The sequence below is a fragment of the Agelaius tricolor genome, unplaced genomic scaffold, assembly GCF_023055355.1.
Source record: "Agelaius tricolor isolate 1412-34295 unplaced genomic scaffold, bAgeTri1.0.p SCAF_5, whole genome shotgun sequence".
NCBI classification, from domain to species: Eukaryota; Metazoa; Chordata; class Aves; order Passeriformes; family Icteridae; genus Agelaius; species Agelaius tricolor.
In genome coordinates, this window is record NW_027269265.1 from 35,500,148 (window position 1) to 35,515,878 (window position 15,731).

At 39.7% G+C, this 15,731-nt stretch overlaps 1 protein-coding gene across 8 annotated transcripts in view; it reads left to right on the forward strand.

Annotated features, from left to right (window-relative positions):
- Positions 1–15,731, forward strand: part of RGS6 (regulator of G protein signaling 6) — a 249,484-nt gene that overhangs the window by 177,758 nt on the left and 55,995 nt on the right. For all 8 annotated transcript variants that reach the window (XM_071427215.1, XM_071427218.1, XM_071427220.1 and 5 more), the window contains 7 exons: positions 1,605–1,656; positions 4,034–4,098; positions 7,006–7,082; positions 9,977–10,058; positions 10,632–10,706; positions 12,043–12,141; positions 13,186–13,247. In XM_071427215.1, the coding sequence (XP_071283316.1) occupies positions 1,605–1,656; positions 4,034–4,098; positions 7,006–7,082; positions 9,977–10,058; positions 10,632–10,706; positions 12,043–12,141; positions 13,186–13,247 (512 nt within the window). The remainder of the gene's footprint in view (positions 1–1,604; positions 1,657–4,033; positions 4,099–7,005; positions 7,083–9,976; positions 10,059–10,631; positions 10,707–12,042; positions 12,142–13,185; positions 13,248–15,731) is intronic.

Below are 15,731 nucleotides of genomic sequence, written 5' to 3' on the forward strand. Positions count from 1 at the left end.
ATAACTTTAGAAGAAGCAGTAAGTCTAAACTTGGAGTCCTACTGCCTCATCCTGCCGGCTGAATTTGTGTTTTTCTGTTACATTTTCTCAGCCAGCTCCCTTATCTTTCCTGTCACCTCTCTTCTGTTCACCCTCCTGTTCCTCCTTTACATTATTTTACTCTTTTTTAGCTTTTATTTGAAAAGCCAGTTCTGCTCTTTGCATCTGATGTTACAGCTGCTCATGCCTACTGCTAATGTGGTATTGTGTTATCATATGTGACCAATGTCATGGTGAAAAAAGAAGCCCAGGAGATCACAGATGTCTCTTATCTCACCCCACCTTCTGGTTGCAAGGCATCATTCAGACTCAGTTTTTTCATTACAATTGCCTTTCTTTTCTGAAAGTCCTGATCCTCCTCTCGTGTAAAACAAAACAGAAGCAGGGGTAATACTGATTGTCCGTTTACCTGTATTTTTCTCTGTTTTAAAAGAATGGCATTCTAAGAACTTGTCCTATGCAGTTTTCAGGAGCTACATTTCAATATAACTTAATTTCTTTTTATTGTTTCAAGCCTGTGTAAATCACATCATCAAAATGACTGCTTATTGACTTTTCTTTCCCTTGTCTTTTCTTACAATTTTTGTGTATTTTTGCCTGTTTTCATTTCCTCCAACACACCTCCTTAGCTGTTTTCTACAAAAATAACCTGATAGAATCATACTTCTTTTCCATTACTCTCTTCTTGTTTCTTTCTACCTCTACCTCAGTCCCTCCTTTAAGAGTAGCTCTGTATGTTCTGAAATTCATAAGATACATGTCAGTATCATTGAACCCTGTATTGTTTGAATCCTCAATGTTTTCTCACTGTACTTTGGTGGAAGGATATTAACTCTGTGTGTTAATGTCCTATGCCCATCTGTAGCATTACAGCAGTAAAGCAATGTGTAATCAGTAAAGCATCAGTGTTCTGTAATTTATGTGATGGCTGCTATGTCATTTTTCATTCATGTTAAAACTGTAATACAGTCATATATAGCTTGTAGTTAATTGTAGCAATTGCAATATGCAGACCTGGATAGAAAACCAAAGCACTAAGTTTAGCAGGACTTCTGCTTTCAGAATGACTCTAAACAGCTGAGTTCTGACCTCTGCCATCTGTTACAACTAAAAAGGAAATTGTCTGCCAGCCACATTGGTAGCTACTCCAGAAAAGCAAGGGATATGTAGCATATAGATAAGACTACAAGGCTTCTCATGTGCTTAAAAATACATATATATATTCAGATGGCCTGTGAATTCTTGGGGAAAGAGGAGGTTCTGGGGATAGTGGATAAGATGTCCACATTCAGATGAGCTGGCAACAGTGTCTGAAATTTCATCAGGACACTGGACATCCTCCACAAGATGTGCTTGCATTACAGCATCTCTATTTACCTGCAGTGAGGACCATTAAAGATTTTTGCAGCATCTTCACTTTTACTGTAATCTGTAGCAGTGTTTTCCCTGAGGGCAGAATCTGGGTGGTAGATTTTGTGATTCTTCTTTTTGAACTTGTAATGTTTTTCTGCATCTGAATCGGTTTTCATCTCTTAAATTACAAAAATGTGTATGTTTCTTCTTAGGCACCATACTTTTGGCCTTCTAACTGCTGGGAACCAGAAAACACAGATTATGGTGAGAGCATGATTGTTGCATTATAGAAAGTTATTTTGTTATGTAAAATAGTTGTCCTTCAAATAATTACTACTGGCCACATACACCCTTCAAGTGCCGAGGCAGATCTGTGCCCGTCTCAAATGCACAAACTGAAACCCTGCAGTGTCTCAAGCCCCTGGAGCTGTAGCCTTTGAGCTTGGTGGGGCCAGGATTTTGTCATCTGTTGCCTTCATTCTCCCATAGCCCTGTTCATTTCAGCAGGATTTGTGGCAAGCAGAGTACTGGTTCTTGGGAATCTTAAATAATACCAATATTGCTTTTGTGAGAGACTATCCTCTGATCTGTTGCTGAATCCGTTATGTGGATCAATAAAATTTACTTCATCTGGGCACTTATCTGACTGATCAATAAACCAGTACATAACTAACAGCAGCCCATAGCTAAAAGTTCTCTGATACATGACATCAGACTTATTTTCCCACTTTTTTAAGATTACTAGATGTGAGCATGGTTTATGAGTTAATAAAGTGCAACATGGTGTTTTAAACATGCGAGTGCCTGCAAACAGGGGTAATACATAAACAAAATATGTCAGTGTTGTTATCTTTAGCTGTCTGCATGCAATATTGCTGTCTCTTCCAGACCTGTGCTGCTTTCACAGTTAAATGATAAAATTAATTGTTGCATCCTGGTGTGGCTTTGGAAGAGGAAGTGCATACATGTATGCAGTCATAAAACGGGAGCTTCTGGAAGTCCTTTATCTCATAATCTAAGATTGGTTTAGAACTCCTCCCTGAATAATCAGTTTGAGTTTTCTTCTTTCCTGTGCAATAATTATTCATCATTATGGATTCTGGAAATCATTTGCTGGGGTGAAGAAGTAGCCTGCAATGGTGTGTGTCATGTGATAATTCATTTGCAGTCCTCATCTGCAGATGAACTAGACTTACATGTTTATGCTAGTTAGGGAATGGTTAAGGAGAAAACACAATGCTGTTTTGTATTTGCAAAAAAGATTTCCATATTTTACAGTCACCCTATATTACTGTGTGAACTGTGTCTCATATGTATTCTTTAAATACCAGAAAAATAATGTAAAGAGGGAGGTTCTGGTTTTTTCCTGCAGTATCAGATAAATAATTGGTTTTGGCAGTCAGATTATTAGTCAGTTAGTCAGCACTGCAATGGCATTGAGTGGGGCAGTACACACCAAAATAAAACCCTCTATGAGCTGACCCACAGCTGGACAAGCTTCAGCTGCATTAGCTGAGTCCTGTAGTGACAGATTTTCATCTGTCCCAGAAACCTCTAACATATGCTTATAATCAGACTTTGCATATCAGAGGCCTGTACAGATGGAGACTTCCCAGGAATTAATCCCAAACTAGCAGTAGACCCAAATAAAGCTGAAATCCCAGGAGCACTTCATACTTTTTTTATTTGCATGTATCCACTTACAGGAGAGGAACTAACTTGCTAATGGCAGTTCACTGCCTTGCATGAAAAAACACTGTGAGGCAACTGACTTACTTCATTTGGTATCATAAGTGCCTTACAGAAAAAACTGCCCTTGAGATGTGTAAATATAAATGAACTGGTCAGCTCTGGTTACAGTGCATAATACTGGCTCATTATATGAATGTTAAAATTACAGAAACAGCACGGAATAGAATTACATGAGTAGCACTGGTCCTCTATTAGGTTCAGACCTGACTGTATACCCAGAGCGTGCTGCGGACCTTGTGTTTCAGCCTTTAATGGAAATGGGGTGCGCTTAGCAGATCCAGGTGGGGCTTTCCCAGAAGACAGCCTGGGACTGGTTTGGTGGTGTGTGCTGGGCTCATCTTGACCCTCAGAATTCCAAACCATATCAGTTTCAGCAGCCTCTGCCTATAGTGAAATGTGACAAGGTTTCTCTTTACCATTTGAAATGTGTAAGAATAAGATGATGGAGCATATTTAAAAAGGCTCAGATCATGCTTTTAAGATCTGGCCTATATTTCTGTTTTCACTTCAATATCCTGATTTATTTTTATTTTTCTTAGCAGAAAAGAAGTGCAGGGATGGTCACTTTGGCATGCATATTCCCAAACTGCTTAGGGAACAGGTTGCTTATACTGTATCTTTTACCAGACCCAGAAGCAATTGTGCCTTTCATAGATATCTTGTTAGGTCCTGGCATCTGCTCCCAGCACTTCTAAATGAGATGTCCCAGATATTTAGGGCCTCTGAGATTAGTCGTAAGCAATGTCAGCTGGGTGTCCAGCCCTCTCATTCCTTGACTCATGTTGCTTTCTGATGAAAACAAACTATAGAATACTTTTTTCCTTCTTTTTTTTAGATCTAGTACTAATAATCTGTCTGTAATTGTTTTCCATTCTGTTTCTCCCTTTAGCCATCTATCTTTGCAAACGGACCATGCAGAACAAAGCTAGGCTGGAGCTGGCGGATTATGAAGCCGTAGGTACACTGCTGCTAGAGTTTAAAGCTGGGGGATGCAGGGATAGCTTTGCTTGCCAACTAAATGCTGCCATTTTGTGCTTTGGGGTCAGCCTTTACTGTATCTTTTCCTTAGTTGTCAGTACGGTGTGAAGGCTGATACGAAGACAACATCAGGAACAAGACTGATGAATGTCCCTGGCTTTTCTGTGTCCCACATTAAAGCATCTGCTGTATAATGAACCCTTCAAGACTGGAGCAAATTTCACAGAAGTTTCGCTTGGTGTCCTGTTTTCAGTTAGGAAATCCTGGTTTATATAGGAGATTTCAGCACGGGAAAATTATAGATTTTCAGGTGTGCCACTGGGCAATTAAATTGCTGATGACACATTTTGTTACAAAAGTTCTCAGACATTAGACTTGGAGCATTTTCTATATGCCATATGAAAAATATCACTGCACTTTATTTAGAGCGCATTTTCTGATCTGGAATTCCTATCAATAAAAACATCTCAAACTTTGGTGTTGGACTGCAGGGTGGAGAGGATTGGGAAGATGGAGGCAGGAGGGGCAGGGCTGAGTATTTCTTTGAGTACCAGGAGTGTAGTGCTCTGAGCAGCTAAACTTTTCTTTCTGTCATGTTGACTTTCTTCTGTTTACTGGCTCAACAGTGTAATAGCAGGATTTTTTTTATACGTGAGCTTTTTGTTAGAGGATTTGTTTACAAAGTTGGACTTACATGGTCATGGTTATTACAATGAAAACATCTAAGTTGCATATATTTTAGAGTGGGATTTTTTGGGTTTTTTTTTCCCAAGACTGAAGTTTTTCCTTCTTCCTTACCTTCTACATTTTGGAACATTTGTGCATGTGGAGAGATATGCCATTTGGTCGAGTGCAGAGCATGCAAAAATTGCCACTTATCTAGTTCACCCTGGAAATGCATTCCAACTTCCCAAGAGTTCTAATCTCAAACAAGCACAAAGGAAGGAATATACCAACCTGCATACACTTACATGTCCTTTTGCTGAGTTTTTTCTTCTGCATATTGTTGATTTCATTATTAAAACCATTAAAATTGGTCACATCCAACCAATTAAGTGTAAGTACTCCAAAGATCCACCATAAAGCCACAAAAGGCTGTTCAGTGGTGCACACACATGCAGTCAGGCTTTGGCTAAGTATTTTTGCACATTGTTGCCTACTGAGAGTAGCAATGCTCCAGTGATGGTAAATAATTAGATCTTGGCAGTATCTCATTTTTCTTGTGAATATTGCATTGCACAATTAGAGGTTACTTCTGCATTCAAAATTTGTTCTCTTAATTGGAGACGTTCAGATAAGAATGGCACCAACTCTTCCTAGGCATTATGGGAGCTGAAGATGATGCAGCAAGGGATGTAAGCTCAGCACAAGTGAGATAAACAGGTTTGCAGGAGTGAGAAGCAGTGCTTCTCATACCTTTGGAGATGCAGCATGAGAATGCTTCTCCATAGATATCAGCAGTGACCTGGAGCTTCAAGAGAATAGAATTTCATTTTTAGTTTCTGCTTGCAGCATTTACAGACAGTCCCCCAGCCCACATTCACGCTGATTAGAGCAGGAGTCTTCATGATGTGATTAAGTTTGTATAGTTGCATTCAGGTTTTTTTATAATTGGTCAAACATAAGCACAATTCAAATATAGCTTCCATTGGTGATGTTTCATTGGCTTCAGCATATTTACTCCAGAGGGCACATGTGAACATAATTTAAAATAAAATAAAAATAATGAAAAAAATACCCACAAAAATTTGTGTTGCAGATAATTACAAGTTGTTGTTTTTTGTAGCCACAGTTAAGGAAATCATCACATTCAGTACAGCTGTAAATCATTTGTTTAACTGTTTTCCTCCATATGTACAGACTGAAGCTGTTACATGGAGTTGGTGGTAAAAGGGCCAAGCTTTATGCCTTTAAACTCTTTGTTATACAAGAGTTTAAAGTAACTAGTAGGAAGATTTTTTCTTGTATTGAAATGCGTGTGCCTGAAAAAGTTTATTGAAGTAAAGGTGATAAGTATAAAGAGAACAAGAATAGAACTACAAGTGTTTGTTTTCAATGTAAATTTGAAACAGTTAAACCAGCTGTAATGAAGAGTGTCCTGTTAATTGTCTCGAAGTCCTCCTTTTTTGGGGGGGGGGTATGGAAATGTAACTTCAGGGTGGAATTTAAGCCTGAAATTCCAGCCATGTTCTGAGTTTAACCTCAAGCTGTGATGAAGCCATATCCACATCCAGATGTTCAGATCCCTACACTCACTGGAATGGGTCTGGACCAGAGCTGTTACTTCAGGTGTAGAGTAAAACTGCATCTGGAGCCATTCTTTGCACTAACTGTGTTCATTGTTCAGACAAACAAGCTATTTCCTTTTGTGAATCATCCTGGCAATCCCCAGCCTTCAGTACTGTGCAGCTGCATAATGCTCTCAGCAGTGACCAGGACTGAGCAAAGCAGGGGACCTCAGGCTTTGCACCTTCACAAAAGCCTGAAGAGAAGAGAACAGTGCAGAGGGGAGGGAAAGTGAGGATGAGAGGGAAACGTGCAGCTGGCAGCCATCTGCTATCAGAAATGAAAGTCATCAGCTTCACAAAGCTTCTCAGTGTTATCTTTTGGGAACAAGTCCATAATTTTTTTCATACTAGAGCTCAAGCTGTCTTCATCACACTCCATTACTTATCCCTGGCAGGTCCCTTTGGGTTGCAGCCCAAAAAGATGTGTTACAGCCTTGCTTTGCCTGCATTATAGTTCACCTGAAACCAACACTGACTTCCATGTCTTTAGTTTCTCAGTTAAAAAAAAAAAAAAATCCACCATGCTAAATGTACTCTCAAGCAATTGTTGTAATTACAGAAATTAGTTGTTCTTAAAATTTTCATCTTTTGACAGGAAAACTTAGCAAGACTTCAGAGAGCGTTTGCAAGAAAGTGGGAATTCATCTTCATGCAAGCAGAGGCCCAAGTGAAGTGAGTAATCCTGGAGCACTGAATTGCACCAGTATTTAGAGCTGTGAAGGGAAGGGGATTCTGAACAGATAAAAAAACTTCTTTGTCAAAATCTTTACTGTGACTAAGCTCAGAAGGTGTTGGTGAATTTTAATCACTGGCAGACTAGAAACAGTAGAGAGCCAATTCTGAAGATCTGTGCCAGAAACTGAAAGATGGGTTTAATTATCTGCACATGGAAACACTGGTCTGGAGCTCCTAATCCTGTATTCACCATGGGACCTTGGGTAATTTGCAAGCCCATTGTGCTTCTACATTTGTGGAGTATTTTTGTTTTGTATGAATGGAAAGAACAGAATTTTTTCATCTGTCTGTGTTACTCTATGCTTGCAGAGTATTTCTGAGTCTAAAAATATTGTCACTTCCATGTGATTATAAGGGTGGTTTTTACAACAGGTATTTCTTCTCATCTTCCCTTGTGAAAGCAGTGTGAAGCCTCTTTATATTTTGAGTGTGTTTTCATTACTGCTGGTAAATGGATATGGTCTAGGGTTTGTGTACTATTGTCTACAAACTAATACCTAAAACTCTTGAGTGTCCATTTTGTGCCTGCCATTGTCATTTATAAAACGGAAAGATTGGTGAAGATGACACATGAGAACACCAGTACCGAAATGGTTGCATTGGAAGGAATTTGCACTTTCAGCATTAGATGCTAAAAGGTTACGGAATATGATTTCTTGAAGATGTGTCTTGAGGTATATGTTTCTATCTTTGATTAACCCTTTGGAATTTTGATAAATTCTTTGCTTAAAAACATTGCAATTATGTACCATTTAAATATATGGTAATTATCTTTTAAACTGCAGGATAATTAAGGGATTTTTTTTCCAACCAGAATAGCAGTGTTCCATTTGGAAGAGAAAATTAGAACTTAAGATAGCAATTGTACTTTCAGTTACTTAAAGGCTATTGCCAAGATTTAAAAAAAAGTGTAAGTCAAAACAAAAGTCTGCATTCTATCTAAAACATATAATTATCACCTAAGGAAGAAATATAAATATCAGACTCATTGTGATCACTGTTGATTATTCATCTTTTCTTCATTCTGTTTTCTTTGAGGCATAAGCATGAACTGGCCACTATCAACTTTTTTGCTGGCGAGTTTCAGCTTCTTGGTCCACAGTTCATGTGATGGTTCAGTCTTCAGGTTTCCAGAAAGGCAGGGTTGGAATTCACATTGTAATTCACATTAACTAAAAGTTTAAGTTAACTAGAAAAGGGAGGAAAAAAATCAAAAATACCTGAAAACATTCCTCCTGCTTACCAAGTTTGCCTTGTTTTTCATGTTTTTGTTTGCACACAGAATTCCCATTGCTATACCCACATTGCTTCAAAAATTGCAGCCATCGAGCATCAAGCTGCTTTGGGTCTTCATAGTTTAAAATGTGAAATACTGAGTTATCAGTAAGTCTGGAGATAGGAGCTGACAATCTGGGTTGAGCACAGTGTCGATGAAGAGAATTCATGAAGCTTCCAAAGAGTCCCTTCAATTTGTGTGTGCTGTAAGATTGGAATAGGCTTCACCTTCCCCCTTGGCCAGGTGTGAAGGACTGACTCAGAAAAGTAGTTCTGGGCTGGGTGTCCTCAGCGCAGTACAGCAGCTGCTCTGGTTTGCCTGGGGACAGAGCTTGTGGCAGAGCTTGTTTCTCATCTCTGCCTTGCAAGGGGGAAATCAGCTAGTGATGCCAAACTGTGGAGAATTTTGCCTTTTTCTGGGGAGGGCTGCTCATAAACTTCAGTTTTTCTCCCCTGATTCCTATCCTCTTGGTACATTTCTAGCACAGACTTAGCCAAGGGGCACTGCCCCTCAAAAACAAAAACCGATGGGAGAGAACCTGGTGGTCAGAAATCACAGCTGGCCTGGGTTTTCTTTCCTAACTGCTTTGATTCTCCTGGTGGCAGCCAGTGGGAACCCAGCACAGGGACACAGAGCTTTATTCAGTCATGCTCTGAAGTGGAGGCATGGAGGCTGTTCCTCCTTCCATGTGCTTCTTCCAGTCCCTCTGCAGGTAGATCTTGCAAGCTGGTGCTGACTTTGTGCTTATGTGTAAAGCTGAGTGAGGTTCCAGATGTCATTTGCTCACTGCTGCCAAGAATTGCTTTGAACAACCTCTGGTGGCCTTTGGGCTGTGTGCTTTCAGTGAGTTGGTTCACTGGCTGCATCAGGGCTGGAATTACAGAGTTCCTGTTGTGCCAGCCCAGTCATGTCCTCTGGGGTGGGTGCTGGTTTGTAGGGCCCATGCAGCAAGCTCACCTTTGGTCACCTGTGCTTTTACCCCTTGCTATGCCAGCATGGGGGCACACAGGCAGAGGCAGTGTTTGAGTTGAAAGCTCTAAGGAGGATTGGCCACAAGTGCTGCCCATGCTGTTGCTGCTGGAAATGTCTGGGATAGATGCTCCTTTGCAATCTGTATTCATTGAGTGGTGCTGCTGGGGCATTTGGGTGCAATGGATTCTCCTGATGGGGACCTCAGTTCAGCATCAGCCAGGATCCTCACCTGGAGCAAACAGGTCCTGATGGGTCTCCTGACACAGACAAAACTACAAACTTTCCCAGCCTGTCAAATCAGAGTACAGGAACAGGGTAGCAGGAAAGGTTTTCCTCACCAGATGAAAAACACCTGTTAAATTTTTCCACATTAATAGGAAAATCTTTTTTTACCCAAGTTGGAGTAAACATCAGTGTTATTTTGTTCATGGCATGTGCCCGTGCAGGTGCAACATCACTGTACAAAAAAAGTTGATTTCTGAAATTTTTTGTCTTGGGGTTAAGAACCACAGCTAGGAACTATATCAGAGAAGAAAGCATGGCTTGTACATTGACTCATACTCACTTATGCTTTTGTTTTCAGAATCGACAGAAAAAAGGATAAAACAGAAAGAAAGATTTTGGACAGCCAGGAAAGAGCATTCTGGGATGTGCACAGGCCTGTGGTAAAACTTATTTTTGAATGAAGAGACTTTCCAGGTTTTGATAGGAAAAGTTTTATTACTAGTAAATGCTTTATGCACAAAAACCTTGCCCTTACAGTCACCTTATTGATTTTCCTTGCAGTTCACAATGCACCAAGTGTCTGCTAGATTATGTGAGACATTCTGGAGTTCTGTACCTATGGAACTGTTGATTTGGAAATATGTGAAAAATACAAACTTTGGAAAATTATTTACTGGGCTTATGAAAGAAAAGCAGCTTACTCAGTTTGTCTCAGACTTCGTAGCAAAAGCTATCCACTGTTAGCTATTTCCTTTTGGTGCCAAAGTTAGGAGTAAGTGGATTGAATGCTGACATGGCATCCTTGGGTATATGCAGTCTCTTGTTTAGCAAGAGTAACACAAACCTCAAGAAAGAGTTTTGGACAAGATCTAATTGTATATTTTATAAAGATAAAAATATAATTTTATATTTTATAAAAAAAATTGTATATTTTATAAATTGTACCTTTTATAAAGGTAAGGTAGGATGAAGATTCTTAACAGAGGAATAACACAGTTACCATCTCTTTTCAGCCAGGCTGTGTGAACACCACAGAAATGGACATTAGAAAGTGTCGCCGTATGAAAAACCCACAAAAAGTGAAAAAGGTCAGTTTAGTTCCTCATTTTCATTTTTTCTTGTTTGGAGTTAGTTTGGTTCATTGTTTTTGTTTTCTTTTAATTTAAATCATACGTGACACCTACTGTATATGAGACTTACCCAAGAGGAGCAAAAAAAAAAGTGTTTTGATAATACAAGTTATGTTTTGTTCTCCTTGGTGAATTTATTATTTCAGTTTTACCAGCATAGTTGTACTGACTTGATGGGTGATGAGTAGAGCTGAGAAGGGCATTAAGGATCTCTGTGTCCCAAATGTCTGATGGCTCTGCCTTCCCATAAAATTAAAAGGAATTGTCAAAAATACCTAGGTCTCTTTTAAAGAAATTTTCTGGGCACAGATAATGAGATGTTTACGTGCCTTAATCATTTCAAAGACTGGATCATTAGTAACTTGGGTGTCTTTGACTTCCAGCAAGTTTGAGCTCTTCTATGTATATGAATTCATAGAATCAATTAGATTGAAGCAAGCCATTAAGATCAGTGACTCAAAACCTTGACCTAACCAAGTCCTTCACTAAACCATGTTCATATCTTTTAAATAGTTTCAAGAATGGTGACTCAACAACTTCTTTGGGCAGCCTTGTTCCAGTGCTTGATAACCATTTCAGAGAAGAATTTTTTCCTAATATCTAAGCCTCTCTTGGCACAGCTTCAGGCTGTTTCTTCTTATCACTTGTTATGTTTTTGGACAGAAGACTGGACTCCTGAATTTCCATAAATAGTTAAACTGCAGCAGAGCTATTCACATGTCTATTAGAAATTTTAGTGAGAAGCAAAAGCACTAAATGAAAGGGCAAATGGTATTACTTTCAGTGCAGGTGTCTGTCCTGAAAATGAATGGCTACAGGTCAGTCTCCAGGTTTTTGTTTAGAGAAGTTCATGTGACCTATTGACTTGACCTGGTTAAGAACTTTCTTCAATATGTAGTTTTACATCAAGAAATTAAATCAAGTGAAAGACAGTGGCATAGAATTCGGTTCTAGTATTTTCTTTTACTACTTGATTCACCCCAGTGACAGCTCCCAATGTTCATCCTGCAAGTGTTAGTGCACACAGCCTTCAGAGCTCCTAAAAATTATCATCTGCGTTTAAACATTTAAAACAAACTCTTCTCATAACACACCTACAGGCCTTCCAAGTGCAGGCATCAGCAAGAATGGTCTGATCTGTAAATTTTGCTTGGGGCTGAATAATTACCTGTGTGGATATAAACAGTAGGAAATTGCTGGCTTGTTACCTTACTGCTTTTCATAGTGCACCGTTCCTCATTGTGTAACAGAAAAATGCTATAACCCCTTTGGTTTGTTCCTTGGTTCCTCACAGTCAGTGTATGGGGTTACAGAGGAGTCTCAGCCCCAAAGCCCCGTACACCTGCCCTCCCAACCGGTGCGCAAAACGACAAAAGAGGATTTCCGGAAGCAGGTAAGTAGGTGGCTGTATGGCAACTCAGAATTCTGAGAACTGCTCCCAGAAAAAAAGCCTAGAAAGGTACTGAGATACCAGCAAAACCAGTTCTATGCTTTACATGTCCTTGATCCTCACATACTTATCCTTAATTCTCACTTATGTTAAGTGTTAAAAGTATTCATTGAGCAGTGTGGTTGTATGGTGATACGTATTGTGAGTGACACTGACCTTTGAAACTACTTTTATTGTCTGTGGACCAGACACAGACAATAAGGCAATAATTCTAGTTCATTGAGGATGTCTAAAAAGTGGACAGTGACAAAGGCCAGTGTAGCTGGGCACAGGCTTGGGATGAGTGATGAGGAAAGATATTGTTCAATGCATGACTGTTAGACTGTACAGTCAGTGCTTTTAGGAAACTAGGAAAAAGTTATTTGGACAATCATGCCAAGGAATGACCAGCCAACTCACACATCCTTGCACTGGCATGAAGAGCTCTCTCTCAAAATTATTTTGATGCAATAAGCAGCCCTCACTGAAAGACAAACAGGAATCACTGGATCAGAATTTTACTAATGCATCTTTAAACAAGTTTCTTAGGCAACCAGTTTTTGGGTGGTCTTCTGAGCTAAGCCTGGATGCTAGATTTCTTGAGCTTTTTTATCATAGGTTGAAGAACTGGTTCATAGCAGAATGAAAGTGTGCTGTAAAATGTTACTGTTCTTGTGATGCCAGTCAGTAAGAGGAATGGGAGAGCAGAGTGTGTTTGTAAAAAAGGGATCATATAGTACCCTGAGTAGTCTAGGAACCTTTGCCCCAAATATGTGTCTTTTCTACTTTCAGTTTGTCTTCTGAAGCTTCCCCTAGGGCTTTGCCTTTGGCAAGGGAGCCTGCTATTGGAAGCAGTTAATAAGCTTCTGATACCTAGGGAAGGGTCCCATTTCCTTCTGAATTACTTTCAAGCTGTTTGGAAGGAAAAATCAATAATGTGTTGGGATATTGTCAGTGCATGCTGCAGAACTCATAAATTGTTAATGTCCTTGTCATCTCTCTCCTCAGATAACTTTTCTGAACATGCAGATAGAGAGACATTGTTTAAAGATGTCCAAAGTAGCAGAAAGGTGAGTGTCCCCATTTTGATGATTTCCCATTCTCCTCATCTCCAGTTTGGCATTTCTAGAAACAGAGCAGGCAGCAAAGTGCAAAGGCTTGACCCCCTTTCTGTGCATCAATCCTTTCCCCTCCTTGACCAGCTGTGCTGCCTGGCTGCTGACACTCCTGTACTCACTCTTCTGCCACTGAGCAAAAATAGGTGGGAAATGAGGACCTGTAATCTGCAAAAGAAAAGAAGAATTCATAAAAGAAAAAACTCTTGTATGACTTGTTTCCCACCCCTTCACTACCCTGTGGTTTATTTTTAGAAAAGTCATTTGTGTCTCAATTTGAAAATACCCTTTTTTTCCCCTTTTTGGCTGAATTCTCAGTGCTTATATCTTGTTCTTATATCACTGAGATATCTTATATCTCAGTGCTTATATCTTATAGTCTGGCACAGCTGTGGGGAAGGAACTGTGTTTGCATTTGTTGCACATGGTGTTCACATCTCTGTTCCTACTGGGGTTGTAGGACCAGTTCCTGCTCCCACTTACATGTATATGAAACCCTTAGAGAAGTACTGGCATTGTACCTGGACTACTCAAGGCAGTGTTTCAAGGAGTGGATTTCTAAGAAGCAAATCAAGGCACAATTTGACTTGCAGAATATTTCGTTTTGGTAGAAAAGTATGAATAGGTGAAGAACAAGCTCAAATTTAATTGAGTATGACAGCTCATTTACTTAGGTACTTGTAAGTTATGTGCATTTGCAGGGTAGCCACTGAGATGAAGGTAGGGGTAGCCATGCTCTTCAGTGATATCATTTTTAAAACAAAACTGTGTTGAACATGAAGGATAGGATAAGGGCTGGTTCCTTCTAGAGAAATAATAGAGGAGTTTTTATTTCAGCAAAGCAAAATGAGAATACCCCATGAAATGTGCTTTGCAGTGCCTGCATCTGTAGTTAGCATGCATGTACTAAACCAGGTAAATTAAATGGTGAGAGGCCCGATGTAAGTTCTTATTGGCTCATCAAGTTTAGCAATTAAAATGAAAATGTATCCAATTAAAGGGAAAATAATCAGAGGTTCCCTGAAATCCTACGTGCAATACATTGTATGATTAAAATGAGCCCATTTATATTTATGTTTTGGGCTTTTGGATCTTTTCAATTAAGAACATATACTTGTACTTTAAAAACAAAAAAGTTATTGTACTGAATTTATTTACAATGACCTTAATATACTGAGACATTAATAATTTTCCTGGTTTGAAAGGGTTTCTTTTTTTTTTTCTTTTTTAATTGCTCTCAAGTTGGAGAAGAAAATGTTGCGATCAAAACCTGTGCAAAATAATAACCAGGAGAAAAGCAAATAAAATGAGAACAGTAAAATTACATCAAGTCCATCCCCTGGCCCTGCACAGGAGAGAGAGCCCCAAGAATCACACCATGTGCCTGAGAGCATTGACCAAACACTTCTTGAACTCTGGCAGGATTAGTGCCAGGACTGCTTCCCTGGGGAGGCTGTTCCAGAGCCCAGACACCCTCTGGGTGTAGAACCTTATATTTCTAAATCATTATTAATAATTACAAAGAATGAAAATTGTGGTTGTGATCTCTATTTATGAGGAGGTGTTTGGTCATGTGATGACTTTGAACATTGATTTGAATATTGGCAATATTGTTTTAAGAGTCCTGGGACTTGATGTGGAGAGTGGTGGGAAGTGCAGCCTGGATGTGGAGCATTGCAGAGCAGGTAGGAGGGAAGCAGAGAAGCTGATGGGTCCCCTGGCTTTGCAGGGATAGGGACTGGTGAGGAGGAATGAACACGGATGACCTGACTTGCACAATTGCCTGAAAAAATACCTGTGCAGCCTTGAAAGCCCCCTGAAAACATTGATTTCAAGCACTAGGAACAAATTTCCTGCGTAAGGAGATGCTATTATTATCAAATCAATTTTCAGGCTGGACCCTGCTCTTGGGACAGTTTAGGTGACAATGTGGCAGATCAGAGTACAGGAAATGACTTCTTGGCATCAACAGTCAAGCCTGACAGTGGCACCACCTGCCAATTTTTCAGTATAGCACAAAGGCACTTTCAGAGAGGATGAGGGAAGTAAAAAGGAACAAATAAACCAGGAAGCACTAGGTCAAACAAGTTATAGGAACAAGATATAAATTGTTTCAATAGTAATAGATCAATTGTATTTATTTTACATTAATTCACACTATTCTTGGGATAGCCTTTGTCTGTCAGTAGAGGAAGGCTCTCCAAAGAGTATCTCCAGCTTCTGTGAGATAAATGCTCGCTGCTAAAGATTTTCTTCCCCTTCCTCCCTGTTCTGCTTCCAGGAGTAGATCTGTACCAACTGTGGGAACAGGCATCCCTCAGCTGCTCCACATACCTTGGAAAGTGTCTTTCTTCCAAATCCTTTCTCCCCACTTGGGACCTGTGCACTGTCAGTTTTAACCACTGAGCTTTGAGAACTGCTGAGCAAAACTATCAATAT